General features: G+C 49.4%; 1 protein-coding gene across 2 annotated transcripts in view; it reads right to left on the bottom strand.

The window, feature by feature from the left end:
- Positions 1 to 15313, bottom strand: part of LOC111855146 (plexin-A1-like) — a 147187-nt gene that overhangs the window by 44785 nt on the left and 87089 nt on the right. For both annotated transcript variants that reach the window (XM_023833862.2, XM_072712861.1), the window contains exons 7-10: positions 15073 to 15226; positions 13822 to 13921; positions 9706 to 9820; positions 1588 to 1788 (exon numbers count right to left, since the gene is read on the bottom strand). In XM_023833862.2, the coding sequence (XP_023689630.1) occupies positions 1588 to 1788; positions 9706 to 9820; positions 13822 to 13921; positions 15073 to 15226 (570 nt within the window). The remainder of the gene's footprint in view (positions 1 to 1587; positions 1789 to 9705; positions 9821 to 13821; positions 13922 to 15072; positions 15227 to 15313) is intronic.

Genomic DNA, 15313 nt, shown 5'->3' on the forward strand with positions numbered 1-15313 from the left:
CACGGTGAGCTAACGGAAAGGGTGACCGCAGTGCTGCTGGGAGCCAGAGGTGCAACAGCACTGGGGGGGAGGGGGGGGCAATGAAGGGAAACATCAGTACTGTGAACACAGGAATAGGAAGCCTTAGGAGACCATCAGCTCGTAGCTGTACCTCTCACACCACAGCCTGAAGTCACTGCAGGCACTCGTCTTGCTGGGATACAGGGCACAAAGGCTTTGAGGCCAGCCAGCAGACAGCCCCGGACACTGCCAGGCGGCTCAAAGTTCAGGGGTCCACAAGAGGTAGGCCGTAACAGCGGGCGCTGCGGGCTGACTCCCAGCGATGCCAAGGTCCCTCCCATTTTCCCGGGGATGACTGCCAAACAAAGAGAACTGGAGGGAAAGTGCAGATAGCTCAGGGACACCTGCTACTGTCGAAAAGACACGGCAAGCTGGGACACGTCACCTACTGGTGACTAGCGGCATTGCACCCAACAAGGTGCTCAGTGACATAGACTGATGCGGACAGCCGATACAACATCGAGCTAAAACAGACTCACGCTCTGGAGCCGGGGGGGCCCCGGCTGCTGGCTGCGGGGCCAGATTTTTAGTCTGGGTATAGAAGGTCATGAGGGCTATGGATGACTCTGCCCCCTGTGTAACACAAGGTAGAATGGAGTATTTTGTGGATGCGGAGTGAGATGTAAAGCTTAGATATTGAAAAGGGGACAAAAAGAAAGAAAGGAGATATCCATCCTTGTCAGAGAGGCTGTGTATTGTGTCCAATGTCATGCTCAAAACCTTCTTCTTTCCCCTCGCCCTGCCACAAAGGACAAGCAATCCATCAACCTCCACCCAGCAGTATGAGCAAGGATCAATTCCCACAGCTGGGCGTCCCCTTCACATTTTCAGCCTCGCTGAAGTGAAACGCCCCCCCACCACTCTCCACAAGGACTTTGTGGACTGCGAACATCACGGATCCCTCTGCTCAAGCACAAGTTTGCCTGGGGGAGGAGGGGCGGGCAACTCAGAAAGAGCGAACTCCCAAATACACAAACCCTCCCCTGGTTAGTCAGAGTTTACTGGACGCAGAACAACAAGTTTCACAAGATGGGAGAAGCCAGGCAGGCTTTCCAGGGGAACAGTGTCAGTGTGAGAAATGGGGAGGGTGATAAACCCCCCCCCCTCCAAATAATTAAATACAGGACTTCATCGTGATCCAACATGGGATGAGATCATCAGAATTCTTCTGAGGCAAGAGGTGCAAAACAGGGCTTCAGAAAAACAAAGCGCATGCACACACGCATGCACAGGCACACGCGCATGCACAGGCACACTAGCATGCACAGGCACACGCGCATGCACAGGCACACTAGCATGCACAGGCACACTAGCATGCACAGGCACACGCGCATGCACAGGCACACACACGCACACATGTCAGCTGACAGGTGACAACATTTGCTATATGTCTGCTGCCCATCCACTCAACCTATAAGCTCTTTTCCACAAAGGATTCACCAAAGCTGCGCATCTGCCTGTGTGCATGTGCGTGTACGGCAGGACCCTATGGTTATGTGTGTTTGCATGTGCATGGTGGGGACTCACCACAGTCTTCTGGCACTGGATGCTGGTGCTGTTGAAGCGCAGAGCTGTGACGCTGTGCGACACGCCCTGGACGCGGAATATGCACTCGTAGTTGCGCTGGCCTGACTGTGGCTGCGGCAGGTTGCGAGCCAGCAGCGTGATCGGTTTCATCACCCCCACTGGGATGTAGATCTGCGTGGACGGCAGGATCTGGGGGCAGTCCTGGGGGGGTGAGGGAGAGGGAGCATTCTGTTAGGTCGCGACGGAAAGATGGAGGTCAAATAGAAGAAAATAAGTTAATGTTGCATTTTCGTATTTTGCGGGGAAAAACCACGGACAGATCCATTTCATAACAAAAGTGGGTGGGTCAGGAAGACAGACGAGAGGCGGAGCCACCCAGGTCAGGGCGAACGTCCTCAACGAGCTGTCGCAAGAGAAGAAATGGAGTCGTCAGAGTGTTTATGCAGCTTAAATATTCTGGCAGCGCCACACGCACTGCCACGCCAAAGCTGATGATGATTCCCGGGCCAGAGCGAGAGAGAGCGAGCAGATTTTTAGTGGGAAGAACAGTCCACGGACTCCCGTCGCCTGCGTTTGGCAGAGACAGCCTGCTCCAGCCAGTCTGTGGAGCAGAAAAATTAAGTGGACGTGCAGATAAATAAAGGAAATAGGATTTCTTTTTTTGACAGATTGTACCATTTCCAGCACATTCATCTCGCCCTCCGCCTACAGGAGACTTCTGGGTCTGTGAAAATATTGTCATTGACGCCGACTGATATATAAATAAACAAATAGTCGTCACCCCTTCTTGCTCTCTCATTCAACGGTCATCTCATGCACAAACAGTTTTTCTTGTGAAGCCTCTCTGCGATTTCTCCGACACGTGCTTTGTAGAATGCTAGGCGTAATATCCACGCGCTGGCTCTGACGTGTCATCATGACCCCCCCTGAAACAGCTTGAGTCCTGGTGGCAGCAGGTAGTATAAAGCTGGAATGTGGGTGGGTGGGTGCGCTGACTCTCAGAGGTGTTCTAATAGAGGTCATCCGAGCCAACGACTGAAAGGCAGCTCAGATGGGAAGTGATCAAATTGTCCCCCGGCTTCACTGTGTGTGTACATATCTACTGCGGGGGGGGGGGGTCGCGCCCTCCAGTTACCTTGCTCTCTGCAGCATCCTGCTAGCCTACAAACTTCCACGTGTCATGTGACCTTACATGCGACCCCTTCCTGTTCTTGCGAGCGACTTATGCTCCACTGCAGGTTGTCGATCAGCAGATATGTAAATTCTGTCTGGAAGTGGGCGGAGCAAAAGGGGCTCAAGGCGGACCAGTGAGAACACAGAGGGAGAACCTTTCTGGATGTGTGTTTTCATTGCACCCTAAATGATTAGGGTGAATCCACCATACCACTGGCCCTTTTATCATTATTAGCCCAGCAGGATCTCTTTGGTTGGTCTGCCTGTTTGTTCATCGCCTCGTTATTGTTAAAAAAGTGTTAAATTAAGGGTGGCTAATGAACCAAGATTGTAATTTACATAGGAAGGCAGGCAAGGAATTCCAGGTAATGAAATTGAGGAAAATACACTTTGTGGCCCAGGCACCGACTGAATGCCGAATAACACAATCAAGCTCTCGTTGAGAACCCGAATGGCGGAGAACAATTTGCATGAGCAGCAGAGTAAGATATGCAAATGCTATGCTTATGACACGGCTCTTTGTTTCTAGATTAGCTGCACACAGGTAGAACACAAATTTCTATAAACAACTGAGTTAATTAACTTCCTCAAGCTATGGGTATGGACTGAAATTAAAGAATAGGAGGAAGAACAGCAAAACCCCAATAAGATAAGGGGTAGTTAGCACAAGTACTCGGTCCCCAAAACTGCATCACGGCCCAGAGTGCCGAAGGAGAACTCAAAGACAAAGCTGCACTCAAACGACAGCTTGTTTATAAAAAAAATAATAATAAATAAATCTAAAAATCCTCTAACAGGCAGAGGGCAGCCCTGGGTTTCTCTTCAGGACTTTTATTGAGCCATATCACCGGTGGCCACCAGAGGCACCAGAGAGCTCTTCAGCCCTGCCTTGACGATTCCAAACAGCCAGGTTGTGAACGACATGAAAGTCGCAGAGAAAAGTTCATTCTTTTGGCAGATGAGATCAGGAGGGGTTTTTACATTTGTTTAGGAGATACTTTAGTCCAAAGCGATGAACAAGTAAAAAACATCAACAGTATCGCTGGAGTAACTGGGGCTGATTTCAGGCTCTACAGCGATACGATTTCTTTGGCTGCCACAGTATTCGACATCAAGGCTTGGTGTACTTGCAGCAGGCTAACATGTTCAGGTCTGAGTGGGCAGCGAGCAGACAAGCGTGCCAATGAGAGGCCTTGTGGCCAGACGTCTAAGTGCACTTAAAATCAGCCGTTGTTTTGCTTCATCATGATAATTGAACAGTTCGCAGATGTTTCCCACTCAACCTCATCCTCACTGAGACTCCAACAAGGAGAACAGTGGTGAGGGTCATTACACCGATTTAACCTCCTTTGTCCTTTACAACCAGCAAAACTCATGGTTCCCAAAACTCAGCCAGAGCAGTCAAACCAGGTGAGGCCTCCATGGAGATGAAACCATTTCAGAGGCTATATCTGAAAACACCAGGAATGCGCAATAAAATGGCCGTACTGGGATACTGGTCTGAAAGCGAAATAATGACTCTACAGGAGTGTTCAGTCAAGAACTCTTTTGATGATTAATAAGCTAAAGGGCCATGAAGAAAACCCACAAAACATCTCAGGGCAAATAAACAAGCAGGATGCAGGCATGGGAGCCACAAGTCAGAAACACCAACCCACAGAATCCTCCGCCACCCCTCAGCTAGCCAGGAGAAGGGGACAGCAGAGGGCAGGGGTGGCCAATCTTATCCGCAAAGGGCCGGTGTCTATGCAGGTTTTTGGGATAACCTGTAGGTCAGCTGTTCAAACCCAGGTGTGAGGACTCTTCAACCAATCAGTCCTCTAATTAGTAATATAATTAGGGAGTTGCAGCGAAAACGCGCACACACACTGGCCCTTTGTGGATAAGATTGGCTAACCCTGGCATAAGGTCTTTGCTTAAATACAGAATTCAGTGGCCTCTTTTGGTTTGAAAGGCAGCATAAAATAGTAACTAAAAAATGGCAGTTATGTGATCCAAAATGCCCTAAACTGCTCACTGTTTCGAGTTCATATCTGGTCGAAATACAGAAGCCTTTGGTGTCCTCTAAGAAGCGGGTTCCTCTCTGGAAGCCATGGGAATGAATGCTGCTCAACTCCAGAGGAGCCCCAACCCTTCTGTGTCCTCTGCAGCTTCAGGAAATCTAGAACGCGGCAGATGACCTTCACAGAACCTTTCCACGTGCACCCTGACAGAGCCGTTGCATTCCATGCATTCCTGCATATTAACCAACCCACCCAATCTCCCATTACATTACAGAGATGCGAGGGATGAGTTATTTTGTCAGGGGGTGGGGCACATTCCATTATCCCCTGTTTGAGGTTCATTTCCAGCATTAGCCAATGAGCTGCTCACATGCAAGCTCATGTAGGATGAGCAGGCATCAGCCAAAAGGAGAAGAAAACCTACCACTGCATCAAAGCCATGTTTTCAGAGACAGCCGTGCCAACTGCACCCACCTCATAAGGGACATACAAACACAGCACACAAACCACATGCACTCAAAAGATCACTGCCGTATCGTCTTATGATGTTATTTTTGGCTAATCTGCTTGGCAAAACGGCCAAGGCATTGGGATCCCATCTCATTAGGAAGGAAGGGCCAGTTTGAACCAGACAGAGGACAGACAGGTACCCCAGAGAAGGCCGTCGCCAAAATAAAAAGAGGACTTTGAACCATGAAAGGGGTTTGAGCATCTACCTACCCTGGAACACAAACCAGAGCAGCACACACACAGCCTGGAGCAAAACCCACACAGCCAGGACACAAATTACACATTACCACAAGATGCACGGCTAATGCTCATCTGTGAATTCCGATACCCTCGAAAGTCGTATTGTACGCCTCCTCTGCCCGTGTAACATCCTAATGAAGAGCATTCCGGCGGTACGCATCCGGATGAGTTTTTTTTTTTTTGCTAAGAATGTCAGATACTTTGGGATTGAATGGCACAATTTAAAAATAAATGACTGACACAGCAAAATGAAGATGCAGCCCCGTGCCCTCTGAAGGACACACACGTGCGAGAGAGGGCGAGTCGTCCAGCTCCGGATGTAAAATCCATCTTTAGCCTCCATTAAGCAGACAAACGCAAAGGCATCTGGAAATTAAGATTTAATACAATTTCAATAATTAAACCCCAAGAAGGGCGACTGCAGTTGGTCACCGCACATGCCTGAGCCTGAGGGGGCTGGGGGCTATGATGCATGGCTCACCACACAAGAGATGGGGTCTACAATGACCTCAACACGGAAGATGAGCAAGACCAACAAGCCTCTCACTCCCACTAATTAATACACAAAGAGACCCATTTGTCTTATGCTGCTACAGGGAGGAGAACAGAGCATAGCAACGTCTGTACATTCCACATACTCGCACGTTATAAGAGGATTTCCGTGAGCGGAGGGGTGACCTGCTGATGGGCCGGGCACCCAACACGGCCGGGGCATGCTGGCTTCTCACTCAGCGAGCTCGTTTCCCAGCCATTCATCTCCCTTAATGAAAGGCGAAGCAGGGACAGAACCCATGGCCGCTCAGGGCTCTCTCGCCATTTTGATACATTGTCTAATTAGAGAAAATAAGATCAATTTTATCCAAATATCTCTGCTTTATTATCTTTGAAACAAAAGCACTGTCAGTGGTTATAAATTGAAAGATGAACATACTGATCAAGATCATTTTCCCCCCCGTCTCATTCAACCCCCTAGAAGGGGGGGGGGGGGGGGGGGGGGGGATGTTCTTGAGCCCCTGAGCTGGCAGGAATGAAGAGGCTGAGGATGGGGTGCGGAGAGCACACGTCACGCTGACTGTTCACGAGCCGCGCCATTAACAGGGCACTTTGGGGGGGTTTGGCAATAGCACTCCATGGAAACCCGCTTAATTTTAACCCCAATAGACAACCTTAACCCCTACCCAGCCCTAACCTTAACCATAAGTAACCAAACAATGCACAAAGCTTTTTTTTGATTGCATTCACAAATTTTTACACACCAAAAAAGTGGTCCCCACAAGGTCAAAATGACAGGTCTTTGTCACGCTGTGGGGAAATCTGGCCCTCACTATATAATAACTACAAAAACACACACACCCACACAGTGTTACACATGACAAAAGCAGCAACGCACATCTGGAATCAAGCCAGCAGCGTCAGAGGAGCTTAAGGCTGAGGCGCTATTGGAATCGATCATGACAAGCCACAAAATTTTTATTTTCCCAAGATACATATGGGTTACGTCACTATAATGTTGTAACAACCGGCCATGTGTTGCCTAAGAGACCACTCTTCCCTTCTTCTAAAGCATTCCTGTATTACTATATTATCACACATGTTTTGCCAACTTCAGTATCATGTTACTCCTCTTGGATGAATGCTTCTACTAAAAATGTTACCTCTAACTGCCACAAAACAAACACACAAGAAGCACAAGACATACGAGTTTCAACGACAATGTGAGTCAGGTACACCACAGCGGGAGCCCACTGGCAGTGGGAACAGGATGAGAGCTCAGGTCCAGGTTCCGCAATCTTGGTGGGGGGGGTTTGGTTTGACCAGCATTAACTTCACGTATATCATCATTGGCGGCATTGGGGAGAAATACGATCTGATTCCATGTACAAGCCTTTAGTAGCAATTATGATGCAGTCATTTGTACCAAGAGTCCGTTATAAAGGTGTTTGAAGCTAGCTGGAGGCTGTTAACCCGGGCCGTTCGCTGCCGTCGCAGAGGCCGAGAAGAGCAGACTCCGGTCCGAAAGGAGCAGGTCACTGTCCGAGAAGAGCAGCCCCCGGTCCGAGAAGAGCAGACCACGGTCCGAGAAGAGCAGACCCCGGTCCGAGAGCAGGCCACGGTGCGAGAAGAGCACAGCGGCGGCGGGCCACAGTCATGCACGGGAGACACCACACTCTACTGCTTTGTTTTTTGTTAGTTATGAATTTCTCCTGATGGCGTTCTGAAGTGTGCGTTACCCAAGTAATTTTCTGCCTGGTCGGATTTAATGCGTTTCCTTGTTTATAACCTGTCAGGGGCACGATGATTTATATACATTTGATTTGTAAATGTTACTCATTATGTACCACATCTTTTCTGTGCATACATACATAAAATGCAGCCCACCCCCCAAATCATTGGCAGCATCCCATAGATAATAGTGTTACGTATACTGACTGAACCACAGATGGCAAGATACCGACAAGGATCGCTGCTTGTATGCAGTGTGTGTGTTTTACCATGACAACCAGAAAAAATGTAAAAGAAGCTGCAAATGGAGCGTTCATGCTGAGCTGAGAAAATGGCGATAACGTGAACGTCCGCGCATCGGCCGGAAAGCACCGGCGCTGAAACCACACGGCCACCGCTAACTCTGGGAATAACTCTGCATTTGCAAGATCTCCAGAACAAAATATCTTCTAATGAAACAACGAGTCAACTTACAAAGTATACTTTATTCTTCAGAGGTAGGAAATAGTCTAACAAAGTGCCTGAGATCTGAATATGTTGCTGAACATTGCCTGGAGATGTGATATACTGAACACTACTGGGTATTTTATTTTAGTAATGATAACGGGTTGATGGGCAATGTTACCTCTTATTGCGTAATGCTATGTTGAACCAGCCCAAGCAGGTGGTGATGCATTTTTTCAGGTGGTATTTCCAACCACTATTGCCCTAAACAGTGCGGAGATATGGAGGCTACACCATGGTATCGCTCCTGGAGATGTGGAGGCTTCACCATGCTTCACCATGGTATCGTTCCTGGAGATGTGGAGGCTTCACCATGCTTCACCATGGTATCGTTCCTGGAGATGTGGAGGCTTCACCATGCTTCACCATGGTATCGTTCCTGGAGATGTGGGAGCAGTGTGGGTCTCACACAGCTATGGAGGCCTATCCATTTCAGCATGGGTACCACTGGCCAGGTTCTGGGCCACAGCAGGGAGATAATCCAATAATATTTGGTTGTTTTGATGGAAAATGCCTCAGGACCAATCAAGGACTTAAAAAAGAGCATGAAACCAATTCTTTTAGTATATGTTTGAATATAATGCCAATGGCTAGTACTATTGCCTCACTCCTGTAGGACCTGGGTTGAAGTCTCCACCAGGGTTCCATGTTTGTGGAGTTTGCATGTTCTCCATCATGGGGTTTCCACCAGGTGCTCTGGTTTCCCCCGACAGTCCAAAAACATGCTGAGGCTAGCTGGAGTCATCAAATTGCCCGTAGGTGTGTGTGTGACCTGTGATGGGTTGGTGCCCCATCCTGAGTAATTCCCTGCCTTGCTCCTGGAGCCTCTGGGATAGGCTCTGGACCCCCCGCGACCCTAAATAGGATAAGTGGTTTCAGAAAATGGACGGATAGATGGAAATGAGGCTTCATACAGAAAAAAATAGCCTGATTGCACACATCAGTCATGCTTGTATACATTGGCGTCTCTCCCATAGTTTAACGTGTCACACCACAAAAACCTGGATGGAAAGGTGCATTTTATATCAGCGTATATGACGGACAGGGAATGTTGAGGCAGAGATGGGGATAAGTCCTCAGAGAGCAGCCCTAGCGTGGCATTACAAATGGGGGCCCCCAGAGAGAGGCAGAGATGTGACTGATATTAGTTTTTATGGTAATGTAGTATTTGAAAATGTAGAACAAGACAGAATTTGCATAGTCATTCTCTCTGACCAAAAAAGGAGAACGTGTCAATTCGCCAGGGGGACGAAGTGCCCAGTGCGTTGGCAGCAGCCTTCTGCTGTGAGACACGCCGTCACGCATGACCCAGATACACGCCGCAAGAAGGCGCATTCCAGCACGTGACGTATTGTGAGCGGTGCTCCCTCATCTTCCAAACTGAGACGGGCACAGGCACAAGGAAAGCGGGCACAGGCACGAGGCAGGCGGGACCCCCGACGTGGCGGCGGTGGCACAGACTGACCTCAGACGTGTTGACGCGGCCTTCCTGGAAGGAGCAGTCCCGGGCGTTGTGCGTGCACATGTGCCGATACTTGCACCAGTGGCAGGGGAAGGAGCCGTTGACGCATGAAAGGCAGCTGTGAGGGTGGGGGTGGGGGGAGTGGCAGAGACAGAGAGAGCACATCACATCACATCACATCACATCACATCACGGAACGCGTACAGACACAAAAAAGCAGCCTTCTTTCACTGCCTCCTTCTTTGTCTCTCTCGCTTGCTTATACTGTCAGTCTTAGTCTCCCAGGTGTTTTTTTTTGTCGCAATACCATTGCATCATAAGAACCGCTGTGCACTCCGATGGAGGGGGGGGGGGGGGGGTTGAGAGGCAATGGCCACCAAAGGGGACGGGCCGTGCGCAATTATTATGTTGTCTGGGGCGGCGTCTAACTCTGGGCTCTCTGGCTGACCACATGCGGCGCAGCTGTTTGACGACCTTCCTCAGTTTCGGCTGGGGTTCAGCATGAGCATGCGGCTGAATTGACAGAAATATAATACAGGCGGCTAAGAACATCGGGGAGTCCTCGTAAGTGGGGGAGAGGGTGGCAGCCATATGTCACGCTCTCATTCGACTTGGCGGCATATTCACATGCGCTAATAACGGGCCGCGTTCCCCTGATACGAAACGCCACGCAACACAGGCGGCGAGACGGATCCATTCGGGTCAATTGCTCTGGCGATTCGTTCAATAAGTAATTTAGTGACCATTTGGAATATCATTCAGCCCTTGGGGACAGGAGAGCTTCCTTAATTAAACATATGACCGACTTAATTGATCAATTAACTTTTATATGTGTCTAAAGAAGCTGAACATTTGGGCCCCAGGGGGCGTCTACGTGCTATCCGAATGCACCGAAGTAGCTGTGCATGCAGGGAGCAGACATGTCAGGATGGCATGGGGTCTGCGTTAGCCCTGCAGCTGTGACATGTCAGGACGGTATGGGGTCTGCGTTAGCCCTGCAGCTGTGCATGCAGGGGGCAGACATGTCAGGACAGCATGGGGTCTGCGTTAGCCCTGCAGCTGTGCATGCAGGGCGCAGACATGTCAGGACGGCATGGGGTCTGCGTTAGCCCTGCAGCTGTGCATGCAGGGCGCAGACATGTCAGGATGGCATGGGGTCTACGTCAGCCCTGCAGCTGTGACATGTCAGGATGGTATGCGGTCTGCATCAGCCCTGCAGCTGAGCATGCGAGGAGCAGACATGTCAGGATGGCATCATATGTGCCGTATCTGCAGTGTGAAGGAGGCAGGTCGACACCTCATGGTAACACAAGGCAACAAGCCAAACTGGACCAGGGGACCGGAGGGGCAGTGACACATCTAACACCCAGTTTGAGCCCCATGGCCTGTCTTCAGCACCTCTAACAGGACCTCTAGTAACTCCATCCTCCTCGCTTTCTCTCATCCCCTTCCGGTGAGTTGGACTAGGGGGGTCCCTGATGAGAGGAAATCTCTATTTTCCACCCCTCCACCCAGCCCGTTTTTGGAGTGGGCTGCCCAGAAAGGCGTGAAATACTTAAAGAGTCACATTAGAATAATCTGTGGATGCAAGATAAGCCAAACCCTCAAATCTCTTCTCCCTTCCCTTTTTTCGTGGCTCAAAGTGAATCATGGATTAGCACCTCGAAATGTGCGAGAAAAGCCAAAACTGAAACAAGCGTTCACTTCAGCAATTGTTGTGCTTTCAGAAAGAAAGGTGCTGATCTTTGTGCATATTTACAAGCACTGCAGATACAGCCCTGGGACATTTAACTTCCCCCATTCAGACTGATTAATCAAGCTCCTCAGGTAGCAGGCAGTACAGTGGGATATTCTACCTCACTGCATGACAGGAGGCCTATCACCATCAGCCAAATGAAATGACCGGCCTCTTTATAAACCCTTTTTTTGTAAACATCAAAATCCTTTGGTTACTGTTTGGAACAATTCCAAGGAGTGACTAAGCGAGCTGAGACTCCTTACCCACACATATATCTGCACGGCGTGCTGTTGAAGCACTGCCATGTGGGTATCAGCTTCTAGCACATTCTAAACACACAACAGCGGTGGCCTGTGCATCAATTTGAAAGTGGAAGCAGTTTGAAAAACATGGCACACCAGCTTCAGTACCAGCTTCTACTAGCCAATCATACCACAGGCCCAGAGCACAGGGGCACCTGCTGACACATCTGATTTATTAGCTTCTCTGCAACGTGACACCTCCTCTGATACGGGTTTGTTGTGGTTGCGCTCTGCACACTAAGGCCTCCATGCTCCTGCCTCCTCGCAACACCGGTTGGGGACCGTTCTTCAGCTCAGGGTGGAGGGTTGATTACACATCTCCAGTGGCTCTGAGCCTGGAGTGGATGGGCTATACTGGGAGCGCACATTGTGTCGGCTGTTTGGAAACCTGCATTCATCTCAACCTTTCATATTTAAATCAGCTTTTCGCCACGGCTTGGGCACTAACCCTTCAAGCTCTGAGGCACCTATTATTCCACCACAATGGGCGTGATGGCTCCCTTGCCTGCCTTTCCCCCCGCTCCAGCCTCCTTGCCGCGTGCTCGATTAAGCTGTTCCTCCAGCCTTTTTTTAATGCAAAAGCTCGATATTGCAATTATGCGTGATCCGTGTGATTCGTCTTGCCCCCACTTCCCCATGCGAGCTCTTTATTATTACAGCTACTTACAATTTGGGGGGGGGGGTCCCTGGCTGCACATGCATGCCAAGGTCGGGGGTGGACAGCCAGCTGTGGCCCTCAGTGGGAGCTGGGATCCCAATGCAGAGTGCAGGGCATGATTTGTGCAAATCCCCTCCTCAGCTGAGGCTATCTGTGCTACACCCTCCACCTCTCCATCTGGGGGGCACATCCTTTTCAGGCTTGCGTGATATTTCTCGGGTCCATACCACCAACACACTCTCCCTCTCCCTCTTTTTCTCTGCATCTTGTGGTTGCTTGTCTGCCTTCTCCATGTCTCTCATGACAGAGGAACCAAAGGAGATCGGCACCAAACGGGCCGACTCAATATCGCAGATTAAGGGAGGAACCCGTAACCAGGAACGTGGAACATGTAACCAAATAAGGTGCGCGGAGCCCGTAACCAAGGAAGCAAAGTGTATCAAAGTAAAGTATGAGGAACTTGTAACCAAGTAAGTGGCTTCAGGATGAAATTATGAAAGGTATGAAATTCGTACCATGGCAACAACACAACGAACAGCCCCCTACAATCATCAGATACAGACTTTATCTAATATCTCTTCAATCCCAAAACTAGCTTCGCATGGAAGCCAAAAAGGTAGGACAAGACACTCTTGGAAAGATGCGGCATGAAAGTGAGGGCGAAATCAACATGAACATGTCTAATAATGGACATGGACATATATTCCTTACTGTTATTGGGGGGGGGGGGGTAAAGGAGGATGGACATGATAAAACTTCACAAGGCACCTATCCAAGAAATCTCCGATAGGTCCTAGGGAGCACAAGCCGAGCACTGAGCCACACACACGCACACATGTGCATACCTAGGAAAACGGAGACTCCCACTTAAGTAAGAGATCATTGCACTGCTGTCATGGGAACCCAGGGTCATTACGGGGCCAACATTAAGAGTCTGACCCCACCAGAAGTGCTGAGTAAAGACCCCATTTCTCAGAGCTCGGTGGAGTTTCTGAGTTACAGGTCTTGAGAGGGGTCTGTGAGAATATCGGCTTTCTCTATGCCTGGTTCCACCCTCCACAGGGAATCGCAGGGGGCTTATGTGACCAATGCCATCTGGAGCCAAGGTCCCCAACAGCCCACCTTCCCACCCTTCTGCCCTGCCCCACGTCCCAAACCTGCCCTAGGGCTGTGTCTTCAGCTAAAAGGCCACTGACCTCTGCTCACAGCCAAGAACAAGAGAAGGTAACGCGCCCTCCAAAAGAAAAACACATGGACTTCATAGCATACGGATGTATAACCTTGATCTTGGTAGCCTAACCCCATATGGGGGCACTGGCCTTGTGATGCAGAGGGGGTCAGGAGTAGGAAAAGTGTGAGGAAAGTGCATGATCAGGAACACGGTGGGAGAGAAACGAGAGAACATTTAGAAGAATACTCACGACTGGTGGACGCTGCAGTTGTAAAAGACAAAATTGACACTGGCAAATTTCTTGCCCGTTTCCTTGGACTTCAGGTACAGCTTGATAACCCGCATGTCCCCTGGAGAGAACCGGAGATTAGTTTGCTCTCATTAAGTGCACATGTCTAATGCCACACTTTGAAATGCAGAGACACTGTGAAATAACACACCGTCTTGGGATCTCAGCACCAGGAATTATGCTGGAAGGAAATTCAATTAAGGTAACATATAACCGGGGTTTAAATATAGACTGTGAGCAGTAGAGCGAGGCTCCACCTCCGCACGTCCAAATGGCACCTTGCCGGAGCGCAGCTCCACCTCCTTCAATGTTAACGTTTTTTCTTAATGTACCAAAATTTAATGAATGGTTCAATCAAAGGTCAGTTTTGCGCTAAAAATCCTGCTTTCATGTTAATTTTCATTAGTAGTTCTGACGAGACATTAATTTCTCGAGTGGATGAGATATTCCTCCATGCCTTGATTTCTGTCTCGTCCTTTTGTATTTTGACTTATTTTGCTTACCACACTGTTGCCAAAACTTCACTTACTGGCTAGACTCTGCTGGAGGTAAGAGGTGTGTAAGAAGCAATCCATGAATAACTTGACATTTTTATGCATTTTCATGGGGAATTAGCAAGAATATCTCTTGTAGTGATAAGCCATTTCGATGCACTTTGAAATTTCATTTACATGTTAGGTTTAAAAAAAATCAAGTACTGTTTAACCACGCAATATGTACATTACCCATAAAAAAAATCACATTTTTTGTATTGCTTTGAAGTGGTCACACGACACACCAAACAATGAACATACCGCATGTTTGAGAGAGGGATCATAAATACATATGAAAAACTAATAAACTAATGCATAGGGCAGCTTATTCAGGACCTCCCCACATGATTATCAATTGCATTCAGTGGAAATAGAAAACTTATCTAATGGAGAACTTTAACTGAATCGACCTGAATGTGAGTCTTTTCACAACACATATCAGCCGCACTGAGAAGCAGCCAAGCAGCCTCTGGTTGATAAAGCGAGACCCTAAGCCGCCCCCAGCAGGGCCAGCGGAGCTCATGCGGCCCCCACACTCCTGTGGGGGGGGGGAGTGGGGCTGGTAGTCAGTGCACAGAGGAAAAGAAAGGCAGTACAAGAGCTGGGTCACTGGATCAGGTCAAAATGGCAGGAGCTGCAGGATGAGGAGGTGAAGGAGAAGGAGGAGATAGGAGCTCACCCTGACCACGTGTGATGGGGATGACATCACGGGCCGAGGGGGAGCGGCAGTAAATGTGCCCCGCCTCAATGCGGCCCTCTGTCTCCGTGTAGTCCTCAAAGGAGCAGTTGACTCCCAGCGACAGGTCTGGAACGTTACGGGCCTGCAGCACTAGCTGGGAATGGGGAGGGGTGGGGGGGGGGCGGGTGTCAGTCATCAAAGAGATGAGCGCAGCAGTGGGAGGCGCACGCACAGACTCAGG

Source organism: Paramormyrops kingsleyae, chromosome 6 (assembly GCF_048594095.1).
Source record: "Paramormyrops kingsleyae isolate MSU_618 chromosome 6, PKINGS_0.4, whole genome shotgun sequence".
Classification (NCBI taxonomy): Eukaryota; Metazoa; Chordata; class Actinopteri; order Osteoglossiformes; family Mormyridae; genus Paramormyrops; species Paramormyrops kingsleyae.